General features: G+C 42.3%; 1 protein-coding gene across 1 annotated transcript in view; it reads left to right on the forward strand.

Annotated features, from left to right (window-relative positions):
* Positions 1 to 25,326, forward strand: part of LOC147665935 (echinoderm microtubule-associated protein-like 4) — a 114,213-nt gene that overhangs the window by 77,933 nt on the left and 10,954 nt on the right. Inside the window, exons 14-16 of the mRNA XM_086949399.1 lie at positions 5,357 to 5,444; positions 15,378 to 15,476; positions 18,506 to 18,636. Of these exons, the coding sequence (XP_086805525.1) occupies positions 5,357 to 5,444; positions 15,378 to 15,476; positions 18,506 to 18,636 (318 nt within the window). The remainder of the gene's footprint in view (positions 1 to 5,356; positions 5,445 to 15,377; positions 15,477 to 18,505; positions 18,637 to 25,326) is intronic.

Raw genomic sequence — 25,326 nt, forward strand, 5'->3', positions numbered from 1 at the left:
CTTCTTGGTCTTCTTTTTTGTTTCGAAATCGGGTTCTGAGGAAGGAAGGTTCAGGGTGCCCCTAAATACTTCATTTAGGGGCGTTACAGGTAGGGGAAGGGCAGGGACCAATAGGTCCCTGTCCTGGGGTGAGTACACACCCTATCCTGCTCCTCTCCTGTGGGAAGGGGAAGGGGGGAGGAGCCTATCTCTAATTGGGCAGGGCTTTCCATCTTCAAGATGGCTGGAGCCCTGCGCTGGGCTTCACCTCGCCTCTCCCACCTGAAGGGTGGAGTTGGCACAGGCTGGCACGCCCCCTTTCCTAGCGTAGGTTTTCCCGCCAGTCTTCCCGCCAGAGTGGGGGTTAGAACCGGTGGAGGCCAGTTGCTGAGTACAGCAAGTGGTCTGGTGAAGCTCACAAAGGCGGTATTCCTTTGAAGCTTCCCCCTGCCCATCCTGGGGAGGAGGCCTAGCACCTTGCCCAGGATGTGCATTGTTGTAGGCCCAGGATAGCGGGGTCTCCCCGCCCAGGGGTCCAGCAACATGACTGCTGTGTAGCAGCCTCTCAGACCAGACGTGGATTGTACGTTAGGTTTCAGGGTGCATCTCTAAGATGCCCTCTGTAGTGCATTTTACATTAAATCCCACACTGGCCTCAATGTGTGTTTAATGTGCTGAGAAGTTTGATATCAAACTTGTCAGTCTTCAACTTAGCCATTATGATGCTGTGGAGTTTGTAATGAAACCTCCCAGCACCATATACTGTTAATGGCATCACTGTACTTACAGTGCCCAGGAATGGCCCTGGGTACTGTAGGGGCACAGGGCTCATGCATCTTTGCCCACACCACTGGTATAGGGCACCCAGCTAGAGGGGCGACTGATGTATGCCTGGGCAGTGGGTTTGTGGGCATGGCACACAGGGATGTGTGCCATGTCGAGACTTTGTTTAGTTCTGCTCCAGGCCACTCAGTCTGCAGAAGGCAGTGTGTGGGTGTTAGGGTGCAGGGCCCCTAAGGGTGGTACAACAAGTGCTGCAGCCCTTAGGGGTCTTCTCTGGCTGGTCACAATGCCCTCAGTACCTATGGTACCATTTTCCAGGGGCTGACATGTGGCCAGAGATGCCAATTGGGTTTCAGCTTCAATACAGTTTTAGGGAAGGAACATAGGCCCTGGGCACCTGATTTGCAGGAGTCCAGAGCACCCTCAGTCAAAGCACATCAGCAATTCAGCAAAAAGTGGTGGCATACCGATGCAAGAAAGATGGCACTTTCTCACACATATGAAACCATCATAAAAGCACATAAAAAAATCACAATTAAGATCATGGATAGAATAACACATTTAAGAATCTCAACCATAAATCATAGCAAATATTGTACATAGTGAGATCGATCATATTTCAAGTTACAGATAAAGAGATTAAATTGACATACATTTCCTTTGTCTCAAGACTCGTATAAAAAAAGTTAAAATCCCCAAAACATTATGCACGTTGTTTAGACGTTGTAATGCAAGAAAAGCCGGTCGGCATTGCCAAAGCCCCAATAATTTCAAAATTGGTAATAAACAGATTTTCCACACATCTTGATAAAAATTTCCAAAAAAGTACAACATGTGACGTGGATTGTGCTGACTGATTGTCACAGGTACAGAGATCAAGATCTTCTGCCCAATCGTTTATTTTGGGGATAGTGACAAGTCTATGAAAACCCCCCAGCCGAAGTCTGGTCAGTAGAAATCTATCTTAAATGCCTGGAACAAAAGTTAAGCAAGGTTGAATATTAAAATATTATATTAAAATTCAACATATACTCCTGCATTTGTTGAAGCTTAGCACATAAGAAATCTATGTTTTGGAATCTTTCTTTAAATGTGTTTAATCTGTGTTCACTATTTATGTGAAAGGTTTCTTGTTCTCTATTGGTGTGAAAAATTTGGTAAAATGGGATGCAACTACTTCGTTTGAATATGTGAGCAGTTGTGGAGGTTAACAATACATTATGAATACATTATTAATCCCTCTGCATTTTACCATTCAATCCCAGGCAGTAATCCTCAGCAAATGTGTTTAATCAGTTAACGGCTGATGCAATTCCGCCGCGGTGTGGGCATTCCATTGCACGGTCGTGGCCGCGTCGGCCAACGGACGTGCGCAGCACTACCGAGGTAGTGCTCGCGCGCACGCAAGGGGTTAAACAACTTTTTGGCCATATACAGTGACACTTGGGAAAGGATCTCAAAGGTTACTGGGAAAGTTAAAAAAATAAAACAAAAAGGAATATGATCAAATCCTAAATATGTGGTCTAGTTATTACAAATATTAAAGCTGAAGATTGGTGTGTATTAGGAGGATTATTGTCTTCTTTTCCACATACTTCTCCATAGTCTTCTAGTAAGGTTTATGCTGATCAAGATCAGTCCTTGATGAATGCCAGATCCCAGTATATCAAAAAAGAAAAGTGATTTATATTGAGATGCAGCCTTCCATTAGCGCTGAATTTTACGTGTGCACACAATGTCATGTACAATAAAAAACATTCATTGTGTGCAAATGGAGACTATCCCGGCAGTGCCTCTGATTTTTGTGCCTTAAATTGAAGCAGTGGTACGCAAGTGTGCTTCCCAAAATTGCCTTCCAAGGCTGACTAAAGGTTTTAGCCTCCTCAAGGTCGACAACATGATTACCACTTCCATTTTATTCCTCTTACTTTTTAAAGTGAAAATGCACGAGTACGGACAGAATAGAATAAAACATAACAGCGTAGTTTTCACTTTCGGACTATGGGATTGAGAACATTTTGGAGCAGCACTGGTGGGTAACTTTCCTGAGGTTGGAGTAATTTATGCTGGTAGTACATAACAGATTATTAGTTTGAGCATTATTCACGCTTACTGAATTGTTTCTCGTCTACCTTTAAATGCACTTATGTATATTCTGAAAATGGGCAAAGCATGAGGATTAGTTCCTCTGATATTAAAAATAAGCTGTGCAGGATCATAATTGGCAAATCGAAGCCTTTCATTAGAGATCTAGTCAGGCTGTGGTTGAGGGCTTACTGGGTCCCCCATCCTGCAAAGTAAGTGATGTGCAGGTTGATAGTGTTCAAATTAGACATTGTAGTCCAGGGTAACAGCAGTTGTTAAAGGCCGGAACCTAAGATATTGGTCCAAGCATTGTTCTGTTTTAGTCAGTGGCGTTTGTGGTGTTGAGGTAAATTTCATTTATAAATCTCCATGGTACTGAACCCCCATCACGGACATTAGAATTTAATGTAAATTACCATTACGTTAATAAATCAATTCAACAATTTATGATTACTTGACATTACTTACTTAACATGCTTGTCCTTGCATTTCCATGAATTAGATTACTCCATGGCACATATTTTATTAGAATTTATTTCCATCAATAGTCGTTCTCCCCTCTCATTCTTCAGTGCTACTGCCTGGTTCCCTTGATTTAACATCACAATGAAATTTAATTTACATAAAGAAACAAATTAAAAGTAATTAATTGCTTTTCATTATTCACCTTTCACTGACTCTAATCATAAATCAAAGATAGAGTGCAGGTTGAAACAAAGCTAAATTAATTAGAATGCACACGTTATCTGAATGATGGTTATTTGATGTTTTCTGTTAAAGCTTGGTTCTTCCTTAATATTAATTTCAGTTACTGTGCTGCAGTGTGCACAAGCTATTAACATGTTATAAATTATTGTATTTACCTGTGAGTTTGTTTGATAAATGTGCAATTTTGTACAGCTGCAAAACTTCATATAATGACGTGCTGAAAGAAAACATGGATTAGTAGTAGGTGATTGAAGTGCATCATGAAAACATTTTCAAATTACTGAAAAACCACAATTGAAAGTTATTGTTTTGTGAAGGCAAACCTGGAAGACCGCTGAAATTTAATTGAGGCCGCCTGCCATGTTGTCTCTCTTCGTAGTAATTTATGTTTTTGTGCCTCTGGGAAAGTGTTGGATTGAGGGTGGCTTGAGTTATCACGTGAGTTGCATACAGAACTCCTGCCCCCAACCTTAATCCCACCCCCCAACCTTTACCACACACCCACCCCACCAAATGCACTGCTTATGTCCTGACAAGACACGTGATGAAAGGGACTATCTCACTAATGTTTAGTTTCAAAATATTTTGCAGTTTGATCTATGTTCTAGCTAGTTCTTTTCGGGTAACTCAGAAGTAACATTTCCCATTTTTAATTCCAGTCTATAGGCCTATCTAAAGTAAAAGCTCCTGAATGGAATTGCACCAAACTTGTCAAGAAGATTGGATTTCACTCAAAATCTGTGTTATCTGTGGCAAGGTTGTCGCTTGGTGTAATTTCATTCAGATTGTTTGTGGATACAGGTGTCACGAAAAAAGTGTTTAGGCTGCCGCTCAAGGCTTTTTTTTAATATAGATTTCTTTTTCTGCTAACTGGCATTTTTATTGTTTGATACATTTGTATGGAATTCACTTAGTCTATTTAACTAAAGGTCATCCTCTTAGATTGGTCAAAGGGTGTAAAAGGCTTAATGCAAAGCAGCACTTAATAAAAAAAAGAAAAGTTATTATTCTGAAGCCTACAGCCGGTGGTATTGAAGATCAGGGTGTCCAAGGCTACATAGTCTTGAATCCACCTCATGCCTTTTCCATCCCTAATCAGACACTCCTTGCCACTTTAACTTACTCCGTCAGTTTCTTTTTCATCCTTACTTTCTCCCTGTGTCACTGTTTCTTTCTCTTCTTCTTTCTTTGGTGTTTTTCTCCTCTCTTGCTCTGGATCAAAGTTGTTGAGGAAAAATGAGTGCTGGTGAGCCCCACCTGCAACCCCAGCTCAAATTAGGCATGTCTGCAAAGTAAAACTGGGGTGTAATAAAATACCACTTCAATTTATGTCCCTTAAGAATTTTTGGTCCCGGTTACAGCAAATATTGCTGAGAAGAATAGCACTAAACTAGACCTGTGTTAATCATCCGATTCCTGTTTTGTTTTCCTTCTCTTTCTTCAAGAGAGAGATTCATCATTAAGAATCACCTCCGTCTGAAAAATTCAGAACTGCACACAGGAAATGTTTTGTTAACTTGGCCTTAATTTCCAGGAGAAATACATAGCGACTGGCTGAAAAGGTTTTCTGAATCTCCTGAGAATGTTTGCCATGTGGCTGATAAAACCATTAATACGCCATTTTCAAACACATTGACGATAATCACATAACGCAATTCTCTATATGTAATTATTTGGATCACCCGTAATTTTGTAAAGTTTCCAAGAAAATATATTTCTGACAGTAAAGTTATTAGTAGTTAAAGTTGACTTTTCTAGTAAACAAAATGTATTGATGCCTGTTGACAATCTGTGTTTTTAGGGACATTCCAGCTATATTACACACCTCGACTGGTCCCCAGATAACAAATTCATAATGTCAAACTCGGGAGACTATGAAATACTATACTGTAAGTATAAAATCTTTTTTTCTTTGTTATATCCTTTGTAAATCAGAAATATTGTTAGAACCGGTTTTTATGTGAAAGCAGTACCAAAAATAGCAATAAAAAATGTTATGATGATTATTTTTTTTCTGGGGAATGTGTTGTTTTTCGAGGCACTTCCATCAAACAGGTGCCTAGATTAGAGATTTTGAAACTGTGCAGAGCAAACCTGTCCAACGTAGACTCTGGAGCATCAATATTTACCTCATTTTAAGGATAACCACTGACTTTGTTAATCATTCCTGTTCATAAATATTGTGTGCAAATTTAGCGCTTGTGAATATCCTAAAAATCTGGAATGGATCTCGACCTACCTTCAACACCCCTTCCTCCACTACTACTAAGATTAACCAATCACCTTGTTAGCATACAGTAACTTAGAATATAGTGTGTTTGAGGACAACATAAACGTTTACTCTGTGTAAGACTGATTGTACTCACACCATAAGGATATGTTGCCTTAATCCTGCTAGCTCACAGTGCACCATCTGTACCCCTAACCTGGCAAGATAATGGGTGGAATGTGCAACCACAGAACATGACCATAATGACTCCCCTAGGAAATTGTGGAAACAGATAACTGTAACGCATGCATACCTAAAGAGATGCACAAGAAATAAACACATGGAGTTTCAATATTAATTGAAGCATTATGATTCTAATGTAAAATACGTGCACTAAGATATTCAATAGAAGGAAACAGAATAGTGTGATCATCATTACAAGAATCGTGAAATAGATAAACAATTCAACCATTGTGCTGTTACAGCGAATATATGATTACATATAAGCACTCTTATATTATGCTCCTACATAGCGCTACCTATCCTAGTGGGCCTAGAGTGAGTAAATCTGTCCGAATCCCTGTAGGGTGATCTAAAACCCCCATTTCCTGTGGTTAAGTGTTATCAGGGAACTCGTCCTGGCGGAGAGCTGGGCATCATCCTCCGAAGGAGGCAAACCGGAATAAGCTGTGCTGGAATTCCATATGGGGGCAACCTCTGCGAAATGCCCCTCTGCCCTAACAAAGCAGTGAGGTTGTTTATATAATAAACTTCACTCATACAATCATGCCGTAGCGCTAGTCAGGGTGCTACTGTTGATTCTTTCGTGATTGCTCACTCGCCGAGCAGACAATAAAAACTGCAGCATTTTGCGTAGTGAACTTAGCCTATGTACAAAATGTTCAAGGCACTTTAATATGCCTACGAAGAAGTGTAAATGTAAGCAAAGCCATTTCAGATAATATTATCCTGCATAGGCACGCAAGCAAATGTGTGTCAGATGTCCGCATTTAAGAAAAGATGGCAACTTTACAACGTGAGCATGTAAAATGGTGGTGTACCTACTGGGCCTAAATGTAACCACATGATACCCATTCCTTGGACGTAAGGTGCCTAGAAAGCTTGCTAAAATATATGCGTGAATAAAAAAAAGATAGTAATTAAAACTTAAAATCAAAAAAAGCATTGTTCTCTTTAATAATAAATGCATTCAGAAAGCCAAATTACAGTAAAATCTATAAAAAACAAATAAAAAAAGGTGCAATTTAGAATGGTAAAAACCAGGCCGAATTGCCAGATTGTTTAAATGTTCAGAGGAGTAGACGAAACATTGCTGTCCAGCATCCGCCGACTATGTTCCCAGTGGCAACCATTGTACCAGCTGCATAGAGCAAGCCGCCGAAGAGAGGAACGGCCAGCAATAAATCTGCAGAAGATGATCCAGGATTCGAATCACCAGGGGCTGAAGCATCCCAGGAAGGCTCCCAGTGTGCATTTTGAAGCCACAGCAACCACGAAGGGCAACAATGCAAGTGGGCCTTTAGGGGCCCCAACATCAGGTCTTCCATGATTGAGGATGTGGAAAAGGGAGCAAGTTGACCAAAACATCACCAATCTTGGACATTTTTGTTAAAAGTGACCACAAAGTATTTTGTGCATTACTGCCCACAATCTTTTTTTGTTTTGTTTGTTTGATAGTGCCAGAACTTTTCAGTTGACTTCTTTCCATATTCTTTTATCTACGATCACACACTGACTTTGCTTACCATTCCCATGCTTAGAGGTGTTTATCTTTCCAATTCACGAGAAATCCTTGCCATTAGCAAGAGTCTTAAATGTCATCTTTTCGGTAGGTGTTTGTTGCTCTTAAATGTCTTGTGGTTTTAGTGCTGTAAAAAGCAGGAGCATGTAAATCAGTGTCATTTCTTTCTAACATCTATGGGCTACTGAAGGCACTTCTGAACCCCCTCCTCTCACCATCTCGGAGCAGTGTTAGACCAGGTGCCCTCTTTGGGATTGAGCCATCTGCTGAAGTCTTCCAAGTCCAGCCACATCCATCCTTTGCAGAAAGTGCTTTTTCTTTGGTGACATTATTTGTTTGATGACATCCTCCTCTGTACCACCCAGGTTAGTTAAAGAGAAGGCAAGTACCTATCAAAGATGGATTACCTTGCCCCAAATGAGCTGAAGCCTGGCCACCTTTGTTTTAACAGACAACCTCACTTTTTTTTCTGGGTACTCTTACCATGTTCCCTTCCCTCGCAGAGTCACCCATTATAGAGTTCTCTGCATTCAAATCCCCCTTGTTGGGGACCTTAAATGCCTGGAACTTCTACTCTAGTCAACAAAACAATTTGCCAGTACTGTGCAACGGTTCGCAGAGCTTTTTGTTAAAGAGCTATTAATCGCTCTTTCCCAAATGACCACTCTTTCAGTCGAAGTAAGTAGTAGAACATTTTTTGTTAGTCTTTATTTGTTAATTTTGACTTCTTTTGTAAAAATATTTTTTGTTTTTCTTATATTTTTGTTTTCAGTTATATACAACAAGAAACATAATTTAACAATACGGAGGAGAAAAGCAGATTCATAGACAGGGGGAGTGATCATTGGAGTGAATTGTACAACATTTACACACAAACTCGACAGAAGACATAGACACTAGACAACAAGTGGACACTGATCAGTACCTAAGGGACAAGGGCAGTGAAAGTTGGTGGCGTGATTTTAACAGTTTAAGAAAATCAAATTTGTTATTATCCAATGTAAAGTTAAACCTATTTACAATCGTAGAAAAAGGTGAGGCACACTTAATGAGTACTAAACTTCGGATAAGTAACAAAGGCGAAAAAAATCGTTTTTAAATAAAGCTTTACGATTTCCAGATATAACAAACAATTGGCCAAACCACTGGCCAAATAGCCACAGAAGTGGCGCCAACTAACACCTTGGTCGACGCGTTTCGAATCCTAGTTTGTTCAAAGGATTCTCTTCAGGACATTACACATTAAATCTGTGAAAAACAATAAACGAAAACAGACTGTCAGTGAACTCAACAGAGACACTCTACACTTGCATTCGGCATCGGCACACACTCAGTAGATTACCTGTCAAGGATTTAACTGGGGCATGAAGGTGCGATGAACTGCAACAAAGTTCAAAAAAATATATTCAGATACATTTGACTGAAAGATCGTCTCGATATCAAAGGAGACGAGGGTCTGTGGTACTCACTGGTAGTAAATATGTCATGTCCTAATCCAAGTAGGGAAATCCAACGAATAAGAGTAATCAACTGGTTGTTTTGTGACGGGCCTCGTGATTCAATCTGAAAATTAAGAAACAGAGGCTATAAGTATGCCAAAGTGAACTCCTATACCGTAAAGGGAAAGAGCTAACATATGTCTACTTTAGAGGTGAGAATGGCGTAACCGGGTCAGTGACGGAACCCGCTAACCTATTCGAATAACGGCGGCTATTTTTCCGGGATCACTTAGGAGGGAAAGCGGCTGGGTTTGGCAGAGATTACCTGAGGCTGAGCGTCTTTCTCCTCCAGGCTGAGTCGCGGTCAGTTGTATACGCGATACAAGTCTAACCAGGTCATTTCATTTTAAGCGGAAGCTACTTCCGGGCTTTGTGTGTGTATCATGGGATTTGTAGTTTAAGATGATCCGCCGACGGCATGTTGGATTCTTCCGGGTTCCACTCTGTGCAATTCATGGGATTTGTAGTTCAACACACAATCGGATTGAAGCAATGAAGTTTGTGTCGGTTCAACAAGGATTTAGGAATCTTAAGGCAGGGAGATGAAAGTGGAGTATCACAGACTATACAGTTCGGACATTTCGTTCAAGCCTTGAATAGTCGTGTTGAATTTGAGAATCAGCATGGCTTCTCGTTGTCGTAGTTTAGCCTCTACGTCTCCACCTCTTGGGTCATGGTCTATTTTAGATATTATAGTCCATTTGAAATCTTGTTCACCATGTGACTCATCGATCCAGTGTTGCACCAATGGAGCTGTGAGGACTTTTTTCTTTATTCTGGACTTATGTTGGGACATCCTTTGTCGTGCTTCTTGAGATGTTTTGCCTATATACAATTTGTTGCAAGGACATAGAATGCCATATACCACATTTTTTGTTTTGCAGTTAGTGAATTGTTCATGTTTCCAAGATATCCCTGCATGTTGGAACAGGTTGCCTTCTACAGTGGAAGCGCAGCAGAGGCATGTGCCACATTTATGGTGGCCAGTTATAGGTGGAAGGTTCACATAGTCCCGTAATGTCAATATCTTTGGCTTGGGAATAGCTGCTCGTACAATGTGGTTGGCAATGCTCTTATCTTTTTTGTATGCAAACAGGGGGGATTCCGTAAATTGAGTATTCAAGTCTTTGAGTAGATGCCAGTTCTGGTGGATAAGCTTCATGAGAAGGTTGGATGAGGGGCAGTATGTAGACACGCACACAATGCGTTGTTGATGCTGTTTTTGTCTTCTAACAAGTAGTTCTTCTCGTGGCGTCCACCACGCTCGTTTTATAGCTTGTTTCAGTAGTTTGGCTGGGTAGCCACGAGCTAGGAGCTTTTCTTTTAGGACAGCGTGGTGGACGCCACGAGAAGAACTACTTGTTAGAAGACAAAAACAGCATCAACAACGCAAGAAGCTGATCCACCAGAACTGGCATCTACTCAAAGACTTGAATACTCAATTTACGGAATCCCCCCTGTTTGCATACAAAAAAGATAAGAGCATTGCCAACCACATTGTACGAGCGGCTATTCCCAAGCCAAAGATATTGACATTACGGGACTATGTGAACCTTCCACCTATAACTGGCCACCATAAATGTGGCACATGCCTCTGCTGCGCTTCCACTGTAGAAGGCAACCTGTTCCAACATGCAGGGATATCTTGGAAACATGAACAATTCACTAACTGCAAAACAAAAAATTTGGTATATGGCATTCTATGTCCTTGCAACAAATTGTATATAGGCAAAACATCTCAAGAAGCACGACAAAGGATGTCCCAACATAAGTCCAGAATAAAGAAAAAAGTCCTCCCAGCTCCATTGGTGCAACACTGGATCGATGAGTCACATGGTGAACAAGATTTCAAATGGACTATAATATCTAAAATAGACCATGACCCAAGAGTTGGAGACGTAGAGGCTAAACTACGACAACGAGAAGCCATGCTGATTCTCAAATTCAACACGACTATTCAAGGCTTGAACGAAATGTCCGAACTGTATAGTCTGTGATACTCCACTTTCATCTCCCTGCCTTAAGATTCCTAAATCCTTGTTGAACCGACACAAACTTCATTGCTTCAATCCGATTGTGTGTTGAACTACAAATCCCATGAATTGCACAGAGTGGAACCCGGAAGAATCCAACATGCCGTCGGCGGATCATCTTAAACTACAAATCCCATGATACACACACAAAACCCGGAAGTAGCTTCCGCTTAAAATGAAATGACCTGGTTAGACTTGTATCGCGTATACAACTGACCGCGACTCAGCCTGGAGGAGAAAGACGCTCAGCCTCAGGTAATCTCTGCCCAACCCAGCCGCTTTCCCACCTAAGTGATCCCGGAAAAATAGCCGCTGTTATTCGAATATGTTAGCGGGTTCCGTCACTGACCCGGTTACGCCATTCTCACCTCTAAAGTAGACCTATGTTAGCTCTTTCCCTTCACGGTATAGGAGTTCACTTTGGCATACTTATAGCCTCTGTTTCTTAATTTTCAGATTGAATCACGAGGCCCGTCACAAAACAACCAGTTGATTACTCTTATTCGTTGGATTTCCCTACTTGGATTAGGACATGACATATTTACTACCAGTGAGTACCACAGACCCTCGTCTCTTTTGATATCGAGACGATCTTTCAGTCAAATGTATCTGAATATATTTTTTTGAACTTTGTTGCAGTTCATCGCACCTTCAAGCCCCAGTTAAATCCTTGACAGGTAATCTACTGAGTGTGTGCCGATGCCGAATGCAAGTTGAGAGTCTCTCTGTTGAGTTCACTGACAGTCTGTTTTCATTTATTGTTTTTCACAGATTTAATGTGTTTGGTCCTGAAGAGAATCCTTTGAACAAACTAGGATTCGAAACGCGTCGACCAAGGTGTTAGTTGTTAGTTGGCGCCACTTCTGTGGCTATTTGGCCAGTGGTTTGGCCAATTGTTTGTTATATCTGGAAATCGTAAAGCTTTATTTAAAAACGATTTTTTCGCCTTTGTTACTTATCCGAAGTTTAGTACTCATTAAGTGTGCCTCACCTTTTTCTACGATTGTAAATAGGTTTAACTTTACATTGGATAATAACAAATTTGATTTTCTTAAACAAACTGTTAAAATCACGCCACCAACTTTCACCGCCCTTGTCCCTTAGGTACTGATCAGTGTCCACTTGTTGTCTAGTGTCTATGTCTTCTGTCGAGTTTGTGTGTAAATGTTGTACAATTCACTTCAATGATCACTCCCCCTGTCTATGAATCTGCTTTTCTCCTCCGTATTGTTAAATGATGTTTATAACTGAAAACAAATATATAAGAAAAACAAAAAATATTTTTACAAAAGAAGTCAAAATTAACAAATAAAGACTAACAAAAAATGTTCTACTACTTACTTCGACTGAAAGAGTGGTCATTTGGGAAAGAGCGATTAATAGCTCTTTAACATAAAGCTCTGCGAACCGTTGCACAGTACTGGCAAATTGTTTTGTTGACTTTTGAATGGGCGCAGCCTTACTGTGCCTTACGCCAGACCCGTTTTGTTACTTGTCTGGAACTTCTACTGAAGCTGATTAGTGGAGGCCTTGTCTGACAGCCAGCTCGCCCTTTAGACTCTCATACCTTGTTGCGCTCCTTAGACTCCCATACCTCTTCTGTGTGTACCCTCAGTTTCCATACTAGTCATGTTTGAGCGGTCTTACATCCACACTAACTGCGCCCATTCTCACAATTGAGCTACGTCTTCATATTTCAAACTAATAGCAAATTGATACCTTTTATTATAACGGTAAAAGGAGGGTCTTGACTCAAACCCTTCCCAAAAGGCATCCACATACTGATAGTAGGAGATGCACCTTTTTGTTGTAGCCCAAGGCAGCCTCTCCTTCAAGCAGCCAGATACTTTCTTAGGCTGGCTGTTTCTCTTTACCAAAAACCTTATCTAGCCTGACGCTTTATCCAGAGCACAGTCGCCATCTTGTCTGTAAGATCTCCTTATAGCCCTGGACGGCCTAGTGGATAGAGCTGCCCCTTAAACTCTGAATTACTACTGTACTGAAAGCAACTCCCGAGCGGCTCCATCCCACAGTAACAATCATCTACAATTTGCAGAAAGGAACACTAGCTCATCGGGTGTACTCCCAAGAACTCTGACTTATACTTGGCTTATTTAAATTGACGCTCAAAACCTTTTAAAATTATTCTGTTAAGAAAATATCGAAAATCTAATTTCAAAACTCAGTGTAACATAATATAAAATGTTAAAAGCAAAAATAAACCTGATCTTTAGTTATAAATATGAAGCAAGAGCTTTGGCGTCTCCCTCCTTAGCCTGGAATTTTGGATTCAAGTCTCTGTATTATCACTGACATTCTCAATCTCTTCATCAGCGCTGTTCAATTGTAGGACTTGTAACATGCAAGGTGTGCGAAAATATTTGTCATGCCCTGGTCTGTCTTCCAGGGTTTTTGGCCTCTGCGACTAGTTTTATTTGAATGGTGTCTAGTATAACTCGTTTTGCTGATGGTCCCTTTGGTGGGTGGGGGGTGGAGTGGGGGAGGTGTTAAGGGCAGTCGCGGCTGGTGACATTTGAAAGTGGAGGGGCGATTGTGTGAACTTGTGTACCTCGAAAGAGATCTTTACTGCATTCGTCAACATGTTGCCTCATACTTCACTCGCAGGCGCAGAAGGCAAGGGCCCACTCTTGTAATCTCCCCCTAAACGTGAGAGCAGGAAGCGAACCCTCGCTGTGAAGCGCGCACATTTACGAGGCCTTAATCCATTGTTTGTTTAGCTCACCACCCAATTCAAGTTTGGACCCCACCATATGCACTACCCTCCTGCTGCAGCATACGGAGAGAACAGGGAGAGTGAGTGGGTGGTGTTACTCAAGGGCAGGGGAGAGTGGCTTGGGCGAGTGACTTTCCCACTGTTGTTAATACTGTCTGTTTGAGCGGCCTTAGGCTGCCCAAACAGTTAGTATTAACAACAGTGGGCAAGCCACTCCCTCAAGCCACTCCCCCCTGCCCTCGAGTAACACCGCCCACTGTAAACCAAAACCAGGAAGTTCTGCTTTCTCGCTGTGCAAAAAGGCAGAAACAAATGGTAGTTATATTATTACGGCAATAATTAACTACCATTTGTTTCTGCCTTTTCGCAGGGCGAGAAAGCGGGGGAGGGGGGGCGGTGCCCAAACGCCCCCATGGAGGAACCGCCACTGGTTAAGGGCTGCCCCCCAACCTTCCTCTGTAGAATCACATTTCGGACCCTACCCACTTGGGCCCATGTTGTTGGTTCGGATTGCTTGCAGATCAGATAAACCATTTATGATCTTCGTTTAGTTTGTTCCGGCTCTTTTCCCTTCTTACCCAGTGTATGAATGCCAAGGTATTCCGTTTTTTTGTGGTGCCTTTGTTCATTCCGGTGTTTTTTTGTGGTTCTTTTGCGGAGCCTCAGTTTGCGTTCTGGAATTTGCAGGTACTATCTGCGTAAACGTAGAATAATACAAATACCAGCATGTTATTTGGTTGCATGGTGATGACTGAAGGAACAAAACTTGGCTTTGTGCCACTTTGTACCAGTGCACCTTGGTACTTGTAACTTGCCATTTTTTACATTGAACAGGACCCTCGGCGCAGGGCACTGGGGTGAGGAGGTCGAGGAACATGATCCACCTTACACCAAGAAGATCAAAAAAAAAGTGTGGGTTCACTACAGTATAATCTGTCAGCCCCTCCCCAGATGTATCACCAAAATGAACATATGTATCTACCTGTTACGGCATAATGTGTTCCAGTTCGAACACTTTTCGCGTTTCACAAATCGCTCAACAAATGTTCATTATGCCAACTCGAAGATGCACGTACTGGCAGCACATGAATGAAATGGATGGTGGCTTCTTGCCATGGTTGCCGATCCTGTACTTCCCAAGAAGGAAGCACATTGACATCTGCTGGAACACGCTTTGCACTGTATTGAACATCTGACATTGAACCAAAAGTACAACAAATTATTATGCAATAGATTAAATGTAACTTTATTATTAATGTGAAAAAGAATTGATGTGGTTTAATTTACTGGATATAAATTCATTAGCTAACTTTTTTCAGGTGGTTTGTTTCAGAGATCAGAAAACCTTCAGTGTTCACTTTTCCTCATTACTGTGCACTCGCTACACTGCTCAACTGCTTTTGTACATTATTGCCCGAAGTGATAATGCATTGGTCCAGACCATAATAGCCTTACTTGAGGAGAAAATAAATATAAAATAAACTTGTAAAGAAAAGCACTGTTTAAGTGAGTGCTGCATATGCACGTCTCCCTATTTCAAATGAGAAATATCTAAAACAATTTTAATCCCTTGTATCTTTTTCAGGGGATATTCCAGGTGGTTGTAAACTGATCCGGAATCGTTCAGACTGTAAAGACATCGATTGGACAACCTACACATGTGTGCTAGGCTTTCAAGTGTTTGGTAAGAACCATTGCTATTGTTGATAGACACTCTACACATAACACAGTGCAAACTGTACGTAAGCTGTTCAAGTCTTGGATGGAATTTACTCCTTGTTAGGTGGGCAATACTGATCCTAACTGCTCTCTTATTTCCAACCAATGTGGTACCCTACTGCCTAGTCACCAGATCTGAACCTGCTTGCAGAGGGACTCCTCAACGCTTTTCATCATCACTACAAGGCATAAGTACACCAGCAGGGGATGAAAAAAACCTCCATTCCCTGAAGAATGTGCCCGATCCTCAGTTCATTTGTTCTAAAAATAAAGGTGGACTGGCACCTGCTCATCCAGCTGGCATTCCATCCCACCTTTTATTTAATTGTACTGATTTGGTCTTACGCGTCCCACTGTGGACAGCCCATGTCACAACTTTTTAAGTTCAATCATTGTGCATCGTGCCACAATCTCTGCAGCTGTTTAGGTGCTCAAAGACTATGTAGCATGTTTGGGGGAAAAGCCTTCTGATGCATGCCTGAACCCTGTGTGACAAACTAACTATGTGGTTTCTTAAGAATTGTTTGGTGCGTTTGCAGAGAAAATACAGACGTATTTCACTAAAGACAATGAGTTTCATATTTTAGCAGGAAGAATAAAGGAGTAAGCGCTGGAGCGAAGGAACAAGTGTTTTTAACATGCTCCTTGAAACCCAGCGCAGTATTGAGCTGTCCTGTCCAGAGACCCTAGAACTTGGGGTTTACACTGGTTAACCAAAAATCAGCAGTTGCAGTTACACACAATAAAGGGGAATTTGCTTGGTCACACAGCACTATCACCCGGTACCTGGAGATTTGTTTCTGAATAGTCAAGGCAATGGGCAGTGCTTCATTTGGAATTAAAAGATTCTCACAAGCTGTACCTTCTTCTGTATTAGGAACTGCTTTGTATTCCCAGGCTTGGTGTGGTGGCTATGGCCAGTGGTTGCGGTTTGGAGCAAGGCGAGTCTCCAGACTAGACATTTGCACAACGCGGTACAGGAATCCTCAGTCTATCAAACATGTAAAAGATAAAATCATTAAAGGATTTTATGAATCAGTTTTTAAAAATCCGTATTAATTCAATACGCATTATTAAGAATCAACGTTAGAAATTAATAGAATCCAGTAATCAGTATTCGAAAAAATACAATATTTGTGAGAATGGCAGTTGACATTTTAATAATACAGCAAGCATGCTACATAAAGTCAATACCCTCATCTAAATTTAATTGGATTGAAATAGAATAGGGTGTCAATTCAGAAACCCTGTAAAGAGTTCTGACGAGAGAATGACTGCATAAGCATTAAGCCTTTGCACTTTAATTAAAAGTCTTAAACTGGAAAGTATTCTGAGCTATAAATCAGCAGACATCATAATAATGCAGAAAATACGTTTAAATAATCTCTCATAAAGAAATAGATGGTACCAAGGAACCCCGTGATGGGTCTCCAGGAATTACAAGTGAGAGACCCAATCTCTTCTCTAGGAACCCGCACTAATATAAACACATCAACCTATAAGTTGAAACAAGTTTTACTTTCTTCCTTCACAGCAACCAGTAAGATTTCAGCAAATTCCTGGGAATAGGTAAACTCCTCAATTTCTCATGTCTTCACAATGAGCCATAGACACAAGCCCGTCAAAAGATACTTGGTCCACATTTTGACTGTTCTTCCCATGAATCATCCTTCTTGTTGTCTCCTCTCCCTGAGAACCTCACTGTCAGTTGTCTAACACAAAGCAAATGCCTATTCCCTAGCTAACTGAAGGCTTCTGGAAAGTTACAGCATGTGCAGCAAAAAAGAAAAAACATCCCATTCAAAACAGCACATCAATGTTAAAATAGGCCTTTCAATGCTGAAGTGAAGCTTCCATTAACCTCTTCGACGCGGTGCAAATTCCGCCATGACATGGTGGAATTTGACGCGTGCGCAGGTCGGACGGCCCCTGGCTGTCGACGCACACAAGCACCATGACGTCGGACGGCCCAGGCCGTGCGACGCATCGAAGAAGTTAATATGGCATCAGCAGTCAGGTTGACTTAACTCAGAGCCTTGGCTCTGGCAGGGCCCTGTACCCAACTCTAAGCACACATCAAATCTCCATCGCACACGAACTTCAGCCATATACAGAACAATTTTGACCCATGGCTTAGACTGTAGCCAGGGTCCGCACCACACCTCCAGAAGCAGCAACCCTCCCTCTTTGCACAATTTTTGGACACACACAGAAGAGGTTTTCTGCAGGACCTGAGGACACACCAGACTGTGCATCCAACATACAATAGAGGTTGGGTTGTGGGCTTGCACTCTGGCCAGAATATGCCTCAACCCTCTGAATTTGGCCAACCCCTTCGACAAAGCAAGGGACTGGCCGCAGGTGCCCACCTACAGCCAGGCCCTACACCCACCCTTATATGACCACTTAACCCCCAACTTGCTCAGCCTACAACCCTTCACAGCAAAGATTGACCAAAAGGTCTCCTTTTTCAATGATGTTCAGCGGTCATCTCTCTGTACTATGAATTCTCAGAATGTCAGACTAAATTATTTTAGAGTTTTTCATGCAAGTGGCTAATACTAGCTTCTATATCAAGAATGTTCTTATTTTTTGACAACACCACATTTAGAAAGGTTGATTGTGGAAACACATTGGTACAATGGATGTATCCATCGTGTGGTTTTGTGCGAACTAAAGACTTATAGTAGAAGACAAGGCTTCTCATTGTTACCTCATTTCTGAGTATATTCTGTGAGAAATACTCTGCTGCTGAGAAATGGAGGTCTCCACAAATTAGCCCACTTAGCCAAGAATATATCATGGTAATTTATTTATTTTTAGTTTTTATCCGGTATGCATTCCATATTATATGTGCTGGAAAGCATTTGTAGAGGTGTGGGATACATAGGGTTAAGCTGAAGCGATTGTGTTAGTTGTAATTTATTCTTGTTCTTTTTGATACTTTTTATGTATTCTATGTGTTAAATATTGTTTTTTTTTGTTGCATCTTAGGAGTGTGGCCTGAAGGGTCAGACGGAACCGATATTAATGCCGTAATAAGATCCCACAACCGAAAGATGATAGCAGTAGCTGATGATTTCTGCAAGGTCCATCTATTTCAGTATCCATGCTCTAAACCAAAGGTAAATCTGATTTCTTTTAGTTAAACACTGGTCGTTAAATCTCCAAAGAACATACACCTATCTTTTACATCTTAACTTTATCTGTATTCCAAATGATGACTTAATATTGGACTTTTTGTGTTGTGCATGAACCAGTTTATTTAAGAACATATTATTTATGCTTTCTGTTCATATATGCAGCATTTCTGACAAGCATCGCTCTGGTTGCTTCTTTCTAAAGACCAGTAATATTTGACTTACTCAATGCTCTGTGCAATTTGTTTTCTTCTGTGCTACATCAAATTAATAAAGGTTCTCCCTTTCTTGTCCTCCACTTTTAAGAGGTAGTTGTACAAAATATTTTCTCCCCCACAGTATCCAATGAAATTTGTGCAAATAAAGATTCATTAAACGCACAGTACGAACAGTTTAACCCGTTTTTCCTCTGCAAATAGATTTGTCACATACCCAGGATTCTGGCCTTTACTAAACAAACAATGTACCTCCTTAGTTTTTTAAAATAAATGTGTTTACACAGACTCATCCAAAAATAGCAACCATTCTTGCTGGGGAAGGTACCTTTCCATTCTGAAACCCGAAAATCTTGATTGGTTACAAAGTAAAATCTTTAATCTTGAAACCTGTCTCTTGTGTTTTAGTCCTATTTCTACTTTGATTTAATCTATTGTACTTGTGACTACATTATTTGAATTCTTAATTTAACGTGACTGAACCTCTTTTCGGTGTGCCGTCACTCACCATAATGGGTTTTGTGTTTAACTTTATGTTTGTAGCATGTGTAGATGTAGATAAACATGCTCTGCCTTCTCCTGCTATCTAGTGTCGCCTTTCCTATTGCAACTTGATTTTGTTATAAGAAGTCAGTCACAAATAAGAACTATGAGTCACAAGAACTGTTGTGACTCCTCTGTTAGTCCACAATGCATGAGGACATAGACTCCACCGTGGGATTCTTTTCTTCCACCATTTGGTTTGAACCGTTCGAGCAAGAGCTCCAAGACAGACGCATTTGCGCCTACTTTTCACGCCAAACTCTTAGAAACTTTGTGACCTACAATTAAGAATACAACTGGCAAACCTTCTATACCTCCCAAGAGACTTGTAGTTAACAGGTTGCATTTTCAGAGGGTGGCCAAAGGAAATCTTGGAAAGTGCATCCTTCCAATTCTGCCTAAGTTGAAACTCTAAATATTGGTGGTTGGACCACTACAGTGTTTTCGACCTTTGTCTCTAACCCCTTTGAACATGACAACAACACCTGCAACGTCTGCGCTGCCTTGAGCTACAAGAAGACACTTGGTGGTTACTGCCTAGAGAGATGCTAAATGCATCATAAGATGCAATGACCATACTCGCTCGAGACCCCAACATCTTCAGGAAACGCGACCCTCCTAAGCCAGAAGAAGCTGGACGCTTGGGCATTCTGGTGGCAGAAGGCACAGCCAGCCCCGAGATAGTCTGCTCCAACTCCTCTAACAAGCGTGACAAAACTGACTCCAGCTCTGAAAACTTCCAACCCAAGGTAAGGTAACAAAGCTGTGATGCCAAAAGTACGCCAAGGCAGAGCCCCACTTCCACATGAGATGGGTTATGAGCCCTGAGCGTAGCCTTAAAAGGGAACAAATTTCAGGTCTGACTCCAGCACCCCATGCTGGTTGACTGTAAGACCGGGCATCGACGCCCACCTAGTCGCTGCTGCCCAAAAGCATTGATCCACACCAGTAGCTGCCAAACAGATGACAAAACCACCTTTCATGCCAAGGTCAGACTGCTGCTCCTATTCTGCTACCTCTACCTGAACTGAAGTCTGACACCAAGCATAGTACTCTTCTTACACCCAAACCTGCAAGCTCCTCACCAAGGTGTTACTAGGTGAGCCTGTATATACGCTCTTGTGCACACACAACAAGGGCAGGTTCACATTTTGAAGAGGAGCTGGCCTCAAAAAATGAAAGGACTAGCAGCAGAAGGTAGCAAACCCAGCTTCTTACTCCATGATACTCCTTCACCAATTGCTCTTCCCTCCTGCCTCCCACTCAGCCACCATATACTGACTCCTTGGACAGGACAGTCCACACTTGTTCAAATCCAGACACTAGGCCCCAGCTCCTATGGAGTGGGATGACCCCTGATAGTACTATACAGTTGACTCTATAGACAACCATAACATAGAGCCCTACCCCACAAATCATTTCCTACAATTACAAGAAGCCAGTAAAGGCCACGATTGTCCTGCCTATGGTGGACAAATAATACACGATTCTCGCCTTCTGACCCACTTTCCATTCGCTGTGTGGTTACCCAGACTCCCTTGATACAGTGTGGAAACCTGCTTCGGCACAGGCGACAGGTGAGGCTTGCCAGAAAAGGAGAACAAGTGTATTGATGCAGCTGGCAAGCCAAGTGGGTGATAGTGGGGACTGCCCCCCGTAGGTGCATCACCAATTCTGTGGGCCTCCTATTTCCATATGTTAGGTACCATTGTTAGGAATTGGTAAAGCAACTCCAAGAAACTCATAGGAGAAGGGACAAGAGCTTGTGACCAAGGAAAACGTTATATCTAATGCCAGCATTCACTACACCCTCAATTCAGCAATGCCAATACCCAATGCATCAATGAAATATCCTTATACAGTGCCTTGTTTGGCTACGTATCTCGGGGATAAGACCAGAGGTATAGCAGCATCTTTACAATCTTCTGTTCAATGGAGAGCATTTAATTGGCCCACAGATTGAAATTCAAGAGAAAATGAACACACTGAAATAGCCAAATCTATGGGTGTTCTACAGGACACTGCCCTGAAAACTGTGTTTCGGAGATAGCAGTTCTGAGGCAGAGCGGAGAACTTCACCCAGTCAGGAGCAAGTTTACCAGTGCCAACATCTGTCTTTTCAAGGTCCCAGAAACGCAAGAGGTAAACCAAGAACTGTTACAGGGCAACAACTGGAACAAAAGTACAGGCAGTTACTGCAGGCAACCTCCAAACCGTGACTTTGCATTGGTCCCCCCAGATTGCACACCTGTCGAGGGGAGATTACTGTATTTCCTTCCCTACAGTGAGGAGATCGCCTCGGATCAGTGGGTCCTCGTGGTTACTGTCTCGAACTGCTGGAAGGCACTGCTCGCGAACGGTGCCATTGAACTGGTGCACCCACACCAAAGAGGCCAAGGAGTGTAATTTGTAGCTCCCAAAAAGTGCAGTAATTTGGGCAGGTCCTGAGTATCGGGCTCTTCAATTACAACATCCTGTTGGAACACTCTCACATGACCACCCTCCAGTATTTCATAAATTAGCTGGGTCTAAAGGTTGTTTACTTCCATTTCCATATCCACTTGGGCCACCACCGGTTCCTTCACTTTGTGGTAAGTGGACAACACTGCCAGTTCAAAGCTCTGCCCTTCGAAGTGACTTCCGCACCAACGATGTTTATAATGTCTAGAGGTGGCAGACCAGCATCTGTGCAGAAGCGCTATCTGTGTTTTTCCATACTTAGCTGGCTGGCTGATAAAGAGCAGCAGCAGCCTACAATGCCTAGCACACACTTGAACACCAGGGTTCCTACTTCACAGTGTAGGGTTTACTATCAATGTCATAAAATCCCATTTATATGGTTGCCATACAAAACATGCCTTTCATGCACACTAGCAGCAGTTTCACTAAAGAAAAATCAGAAAAATACTCGATCTTTTGATGTTCTCTTTTCTCTTTGTTTGATACATTTATAATGTTCTCCTATTGATGAAGCAATCATTGTTGTAGGACCTTTAGTACTGGCCATTTAGCTAAATCTAATGACCAAATTGCAAATTGTTGAAGTAAAATGTTAGAGTGCCGAGGTACAACCAATTTCTAAGACGTTTAATAAAAGGTATTTCATACCTGTTGACTTGGCATCCTTGGTAGTGGGATGCCTCTGTTACCTTGAATGGCACCGTTATCTCTATATATTGATATACTAGAAACGGATAACGCTAAGTTACTTAGAGAATTTGATGTGCAACTGTTCAAACCATCACTACCGCCCTATGATATTGTAAAATCCTGGTTCATGTGACTAGGTGTAGCTGGTATTTGGTCTTTGTGTATTTCTCCCAAACAGGGAGACAGAGGGGGAATAGTTGTAGACAGGATGGGCAATCTCTGACTTGATGAGGGGAGGAGCTGTCACCTACCACACTTACACAGCACAAAGGCTCTGCCTCAGCACACTCACAAAGGGTTTCATACGGGTCTTTTGGGCCCCCAGATAAGCTAGGGTCAATGCAGGGAGGCAGCAAATTCCAAACACTTCTGGGGTGGAAAACTTCAGAACCCCCTTCTACTTTAAAACTGGCACCATAAATAAATATTGGACCCGCACACTCATCTCTGCAGTACTCCTCTGGACCTGTGGAAGACTCAGAAGGACTGCTCTGCTGCAAGAAGGACTGGTGCCTTGCCTTCTCTACTACCTTCGAAGGACTGGACCTGCATCTTGAACCCAGGACCACCTGAGTAACTCCAAGGGCTAGTTATCTGGTCTCCTGATCAGAGACTCAGCAGAAGAGGCTCCAACCAACTTGCACCCAGCACCAGGAGTCTGCCTGCTATGAGTCTTGCCCCCCAAGTGGTGACACCCCAGTCCTGGACCCAGGGAAGGGTAAACAACCTTTACAACGCAACTTTTACCACGCCGTGCCTTTACGACGCAACTTTTACAACGCAAACCATTACACGCATTGCGCTGGGGGGGCGCTCTAGGATAGGGAATAGGTTTAATTTACTATCCAACACCTTCCCTACTATCCACGGGGACTGGAGTTGGAATAGTAAATTAAACTATTCACTATCCAGCGCCACAAAGCAGTATGCATCGTAAAGGCATGCGTTGTAAAAACCGTGTTGTAAAGGCATGCGTGGTAAAAGCATGCATTGTAACGTCATACATCCCAGGGAAGTAGGCCTGAAGGTGCTCTGCCAGCCCAGCTGTGGTCTCTTGGGCACAACCAATGCAGCGTGAGGCATGTCCTTGTAGCTCCATAACAGAACCGCTGCTGCACATCCCCGATGCATGAGCTCACATCGCAGCTCCTTGACTGCATGACACATATTCAACGCAAGACTTTGCCTCACAAGCCCCCTTCATCAACATCATTCTCCACGCCTTCGCAGGACCTCGCATTGCAAGCACCATCGACTGCTTTATGTGAACTGCTGCTGAGCAACGCGTCTTCAATGCAGGATCTCTGATTGCAGCCCGCTGCTTCTTCAGAACTGCTAGTGGCGCAGGATCTTGCAATGCTCCGCAACCAGGATTTAAGGTACTTTGTTTCTCTGTCCTAACTTGTTCCCTGTACCCAGCCCATGCTTCATCACAGTCTGCCTGAACTTGGGACTTTGTCCTATTCTGGCAGACCAGATAACCACAGTTGGCTCTTGGTGCTTTTAAGCACTATTTTTACCTAAATATTTAAAATTGCTCATCTCTGGTTCTATTGATTGAATTTTTGTTGTTTCATTTGACTCTTTTTTTCTAAATTGGTGAACTGGTGTACCAGAGGGCTGAGCACAGGTTAATTTTGTTTTTTCTTGTGTTTCATCATGACAAGAATTGTGGTTGCTGCTTGAGTGGAAGACGACCTTTACAAAGCCGTTGTTACACAACTGTATGTTTACTCTGGTTTTACATCGCACGTTGTTTCAATGACTTGGCTGGAGGGCGCTGCAAGCTAAGGAATAGTACGATTTACTATCCAACACCTTCTCTACTGTACGTAGACTGGTGATGGAGTAGTAAATATTACTGTCCCAAAGTCTAGTGCCCTCAAGCGCAATTCGTTGAAATGACTTGCGTTGTAAAACCTGCGTTGTAAGATACCAGGATCAACATGATCGTGTTGTATCATCATACATTCGCTTGAGTAGGGTTTTACCCAACTCACCAGTAACCCAGTTTTCTACACATTGCAATAGTACCCATCATGGGATTACACATGCACATCCCTCTAAGAGTGCCTTGCACAGTAATGGTTACGATCGGAAGGCTAGTAAAAAGAGCTAGTGTTTATAAAAGGCCCACATTCAGTGATTTATGCAGTGATGAAATAGCAACAGACTGTTGCTCAGCGGGCCTTTCCTCAACACTCTCCCACAAGTGGCCATTATGACCAATGCCTCACTGTTGGGAGGAGAGTGCACCTTAATCACATCCCTGTTTAAGGCACCTGGACTAACCAGCACCAGGTCTGTTCCATCAATTACCTTAAACCCCTGGTGGTCCTTCTAGACCTGAAAGCCTTCCTCGGGCTCAACCAGGGAAGACAGTCCTCTTAAAGAACAACAACATGACTGACATGTAGCACATTCAAAAGGAAGGGGTGAATCTCACTCCCCACTGCTGCCTGCACATACTCTGAAGAAGTGCCATTGGGCAATCTACATCCAGAGCCCCCTTGCCTTGGGTGAACAGTGACTTTGTGGACCTGCTCCGAACATATCCGTAATAGAATTCCACCCACAAGTTATCCTTTCATTGATGTGGCACCCCTACATTGACCTCTTCACTACTGCAAAAGAAACAAAAGAAAAAACTTCACTTCCAGGTGCTCACACACACAGTCCATGGGCAATGCACTATGGATGAATGGGTGGGGATATTGCCTACGCTTTTCCTCCTCTTCCTCTCATCCTGTACTTGTTAAGAAAGATG

The sequence above is a fragment of the Lissotriton vulgaris genome, unplaced genomic scaffold (genome assembly GCF_964263255.1).
Source record: "Lissotriton vulgaris unplaced genomic scaffold, aLisVul1.2 SCAFFOLD_288, whole genome shotgun sequence".
Classification (NCBI taxonomy): domain Eukaryota; kingdom Metazoa; phylum Chordata; class Amphibia; order Caudata; family Salamandridae; genus Lissotriton; species Lissotriton vulgaris.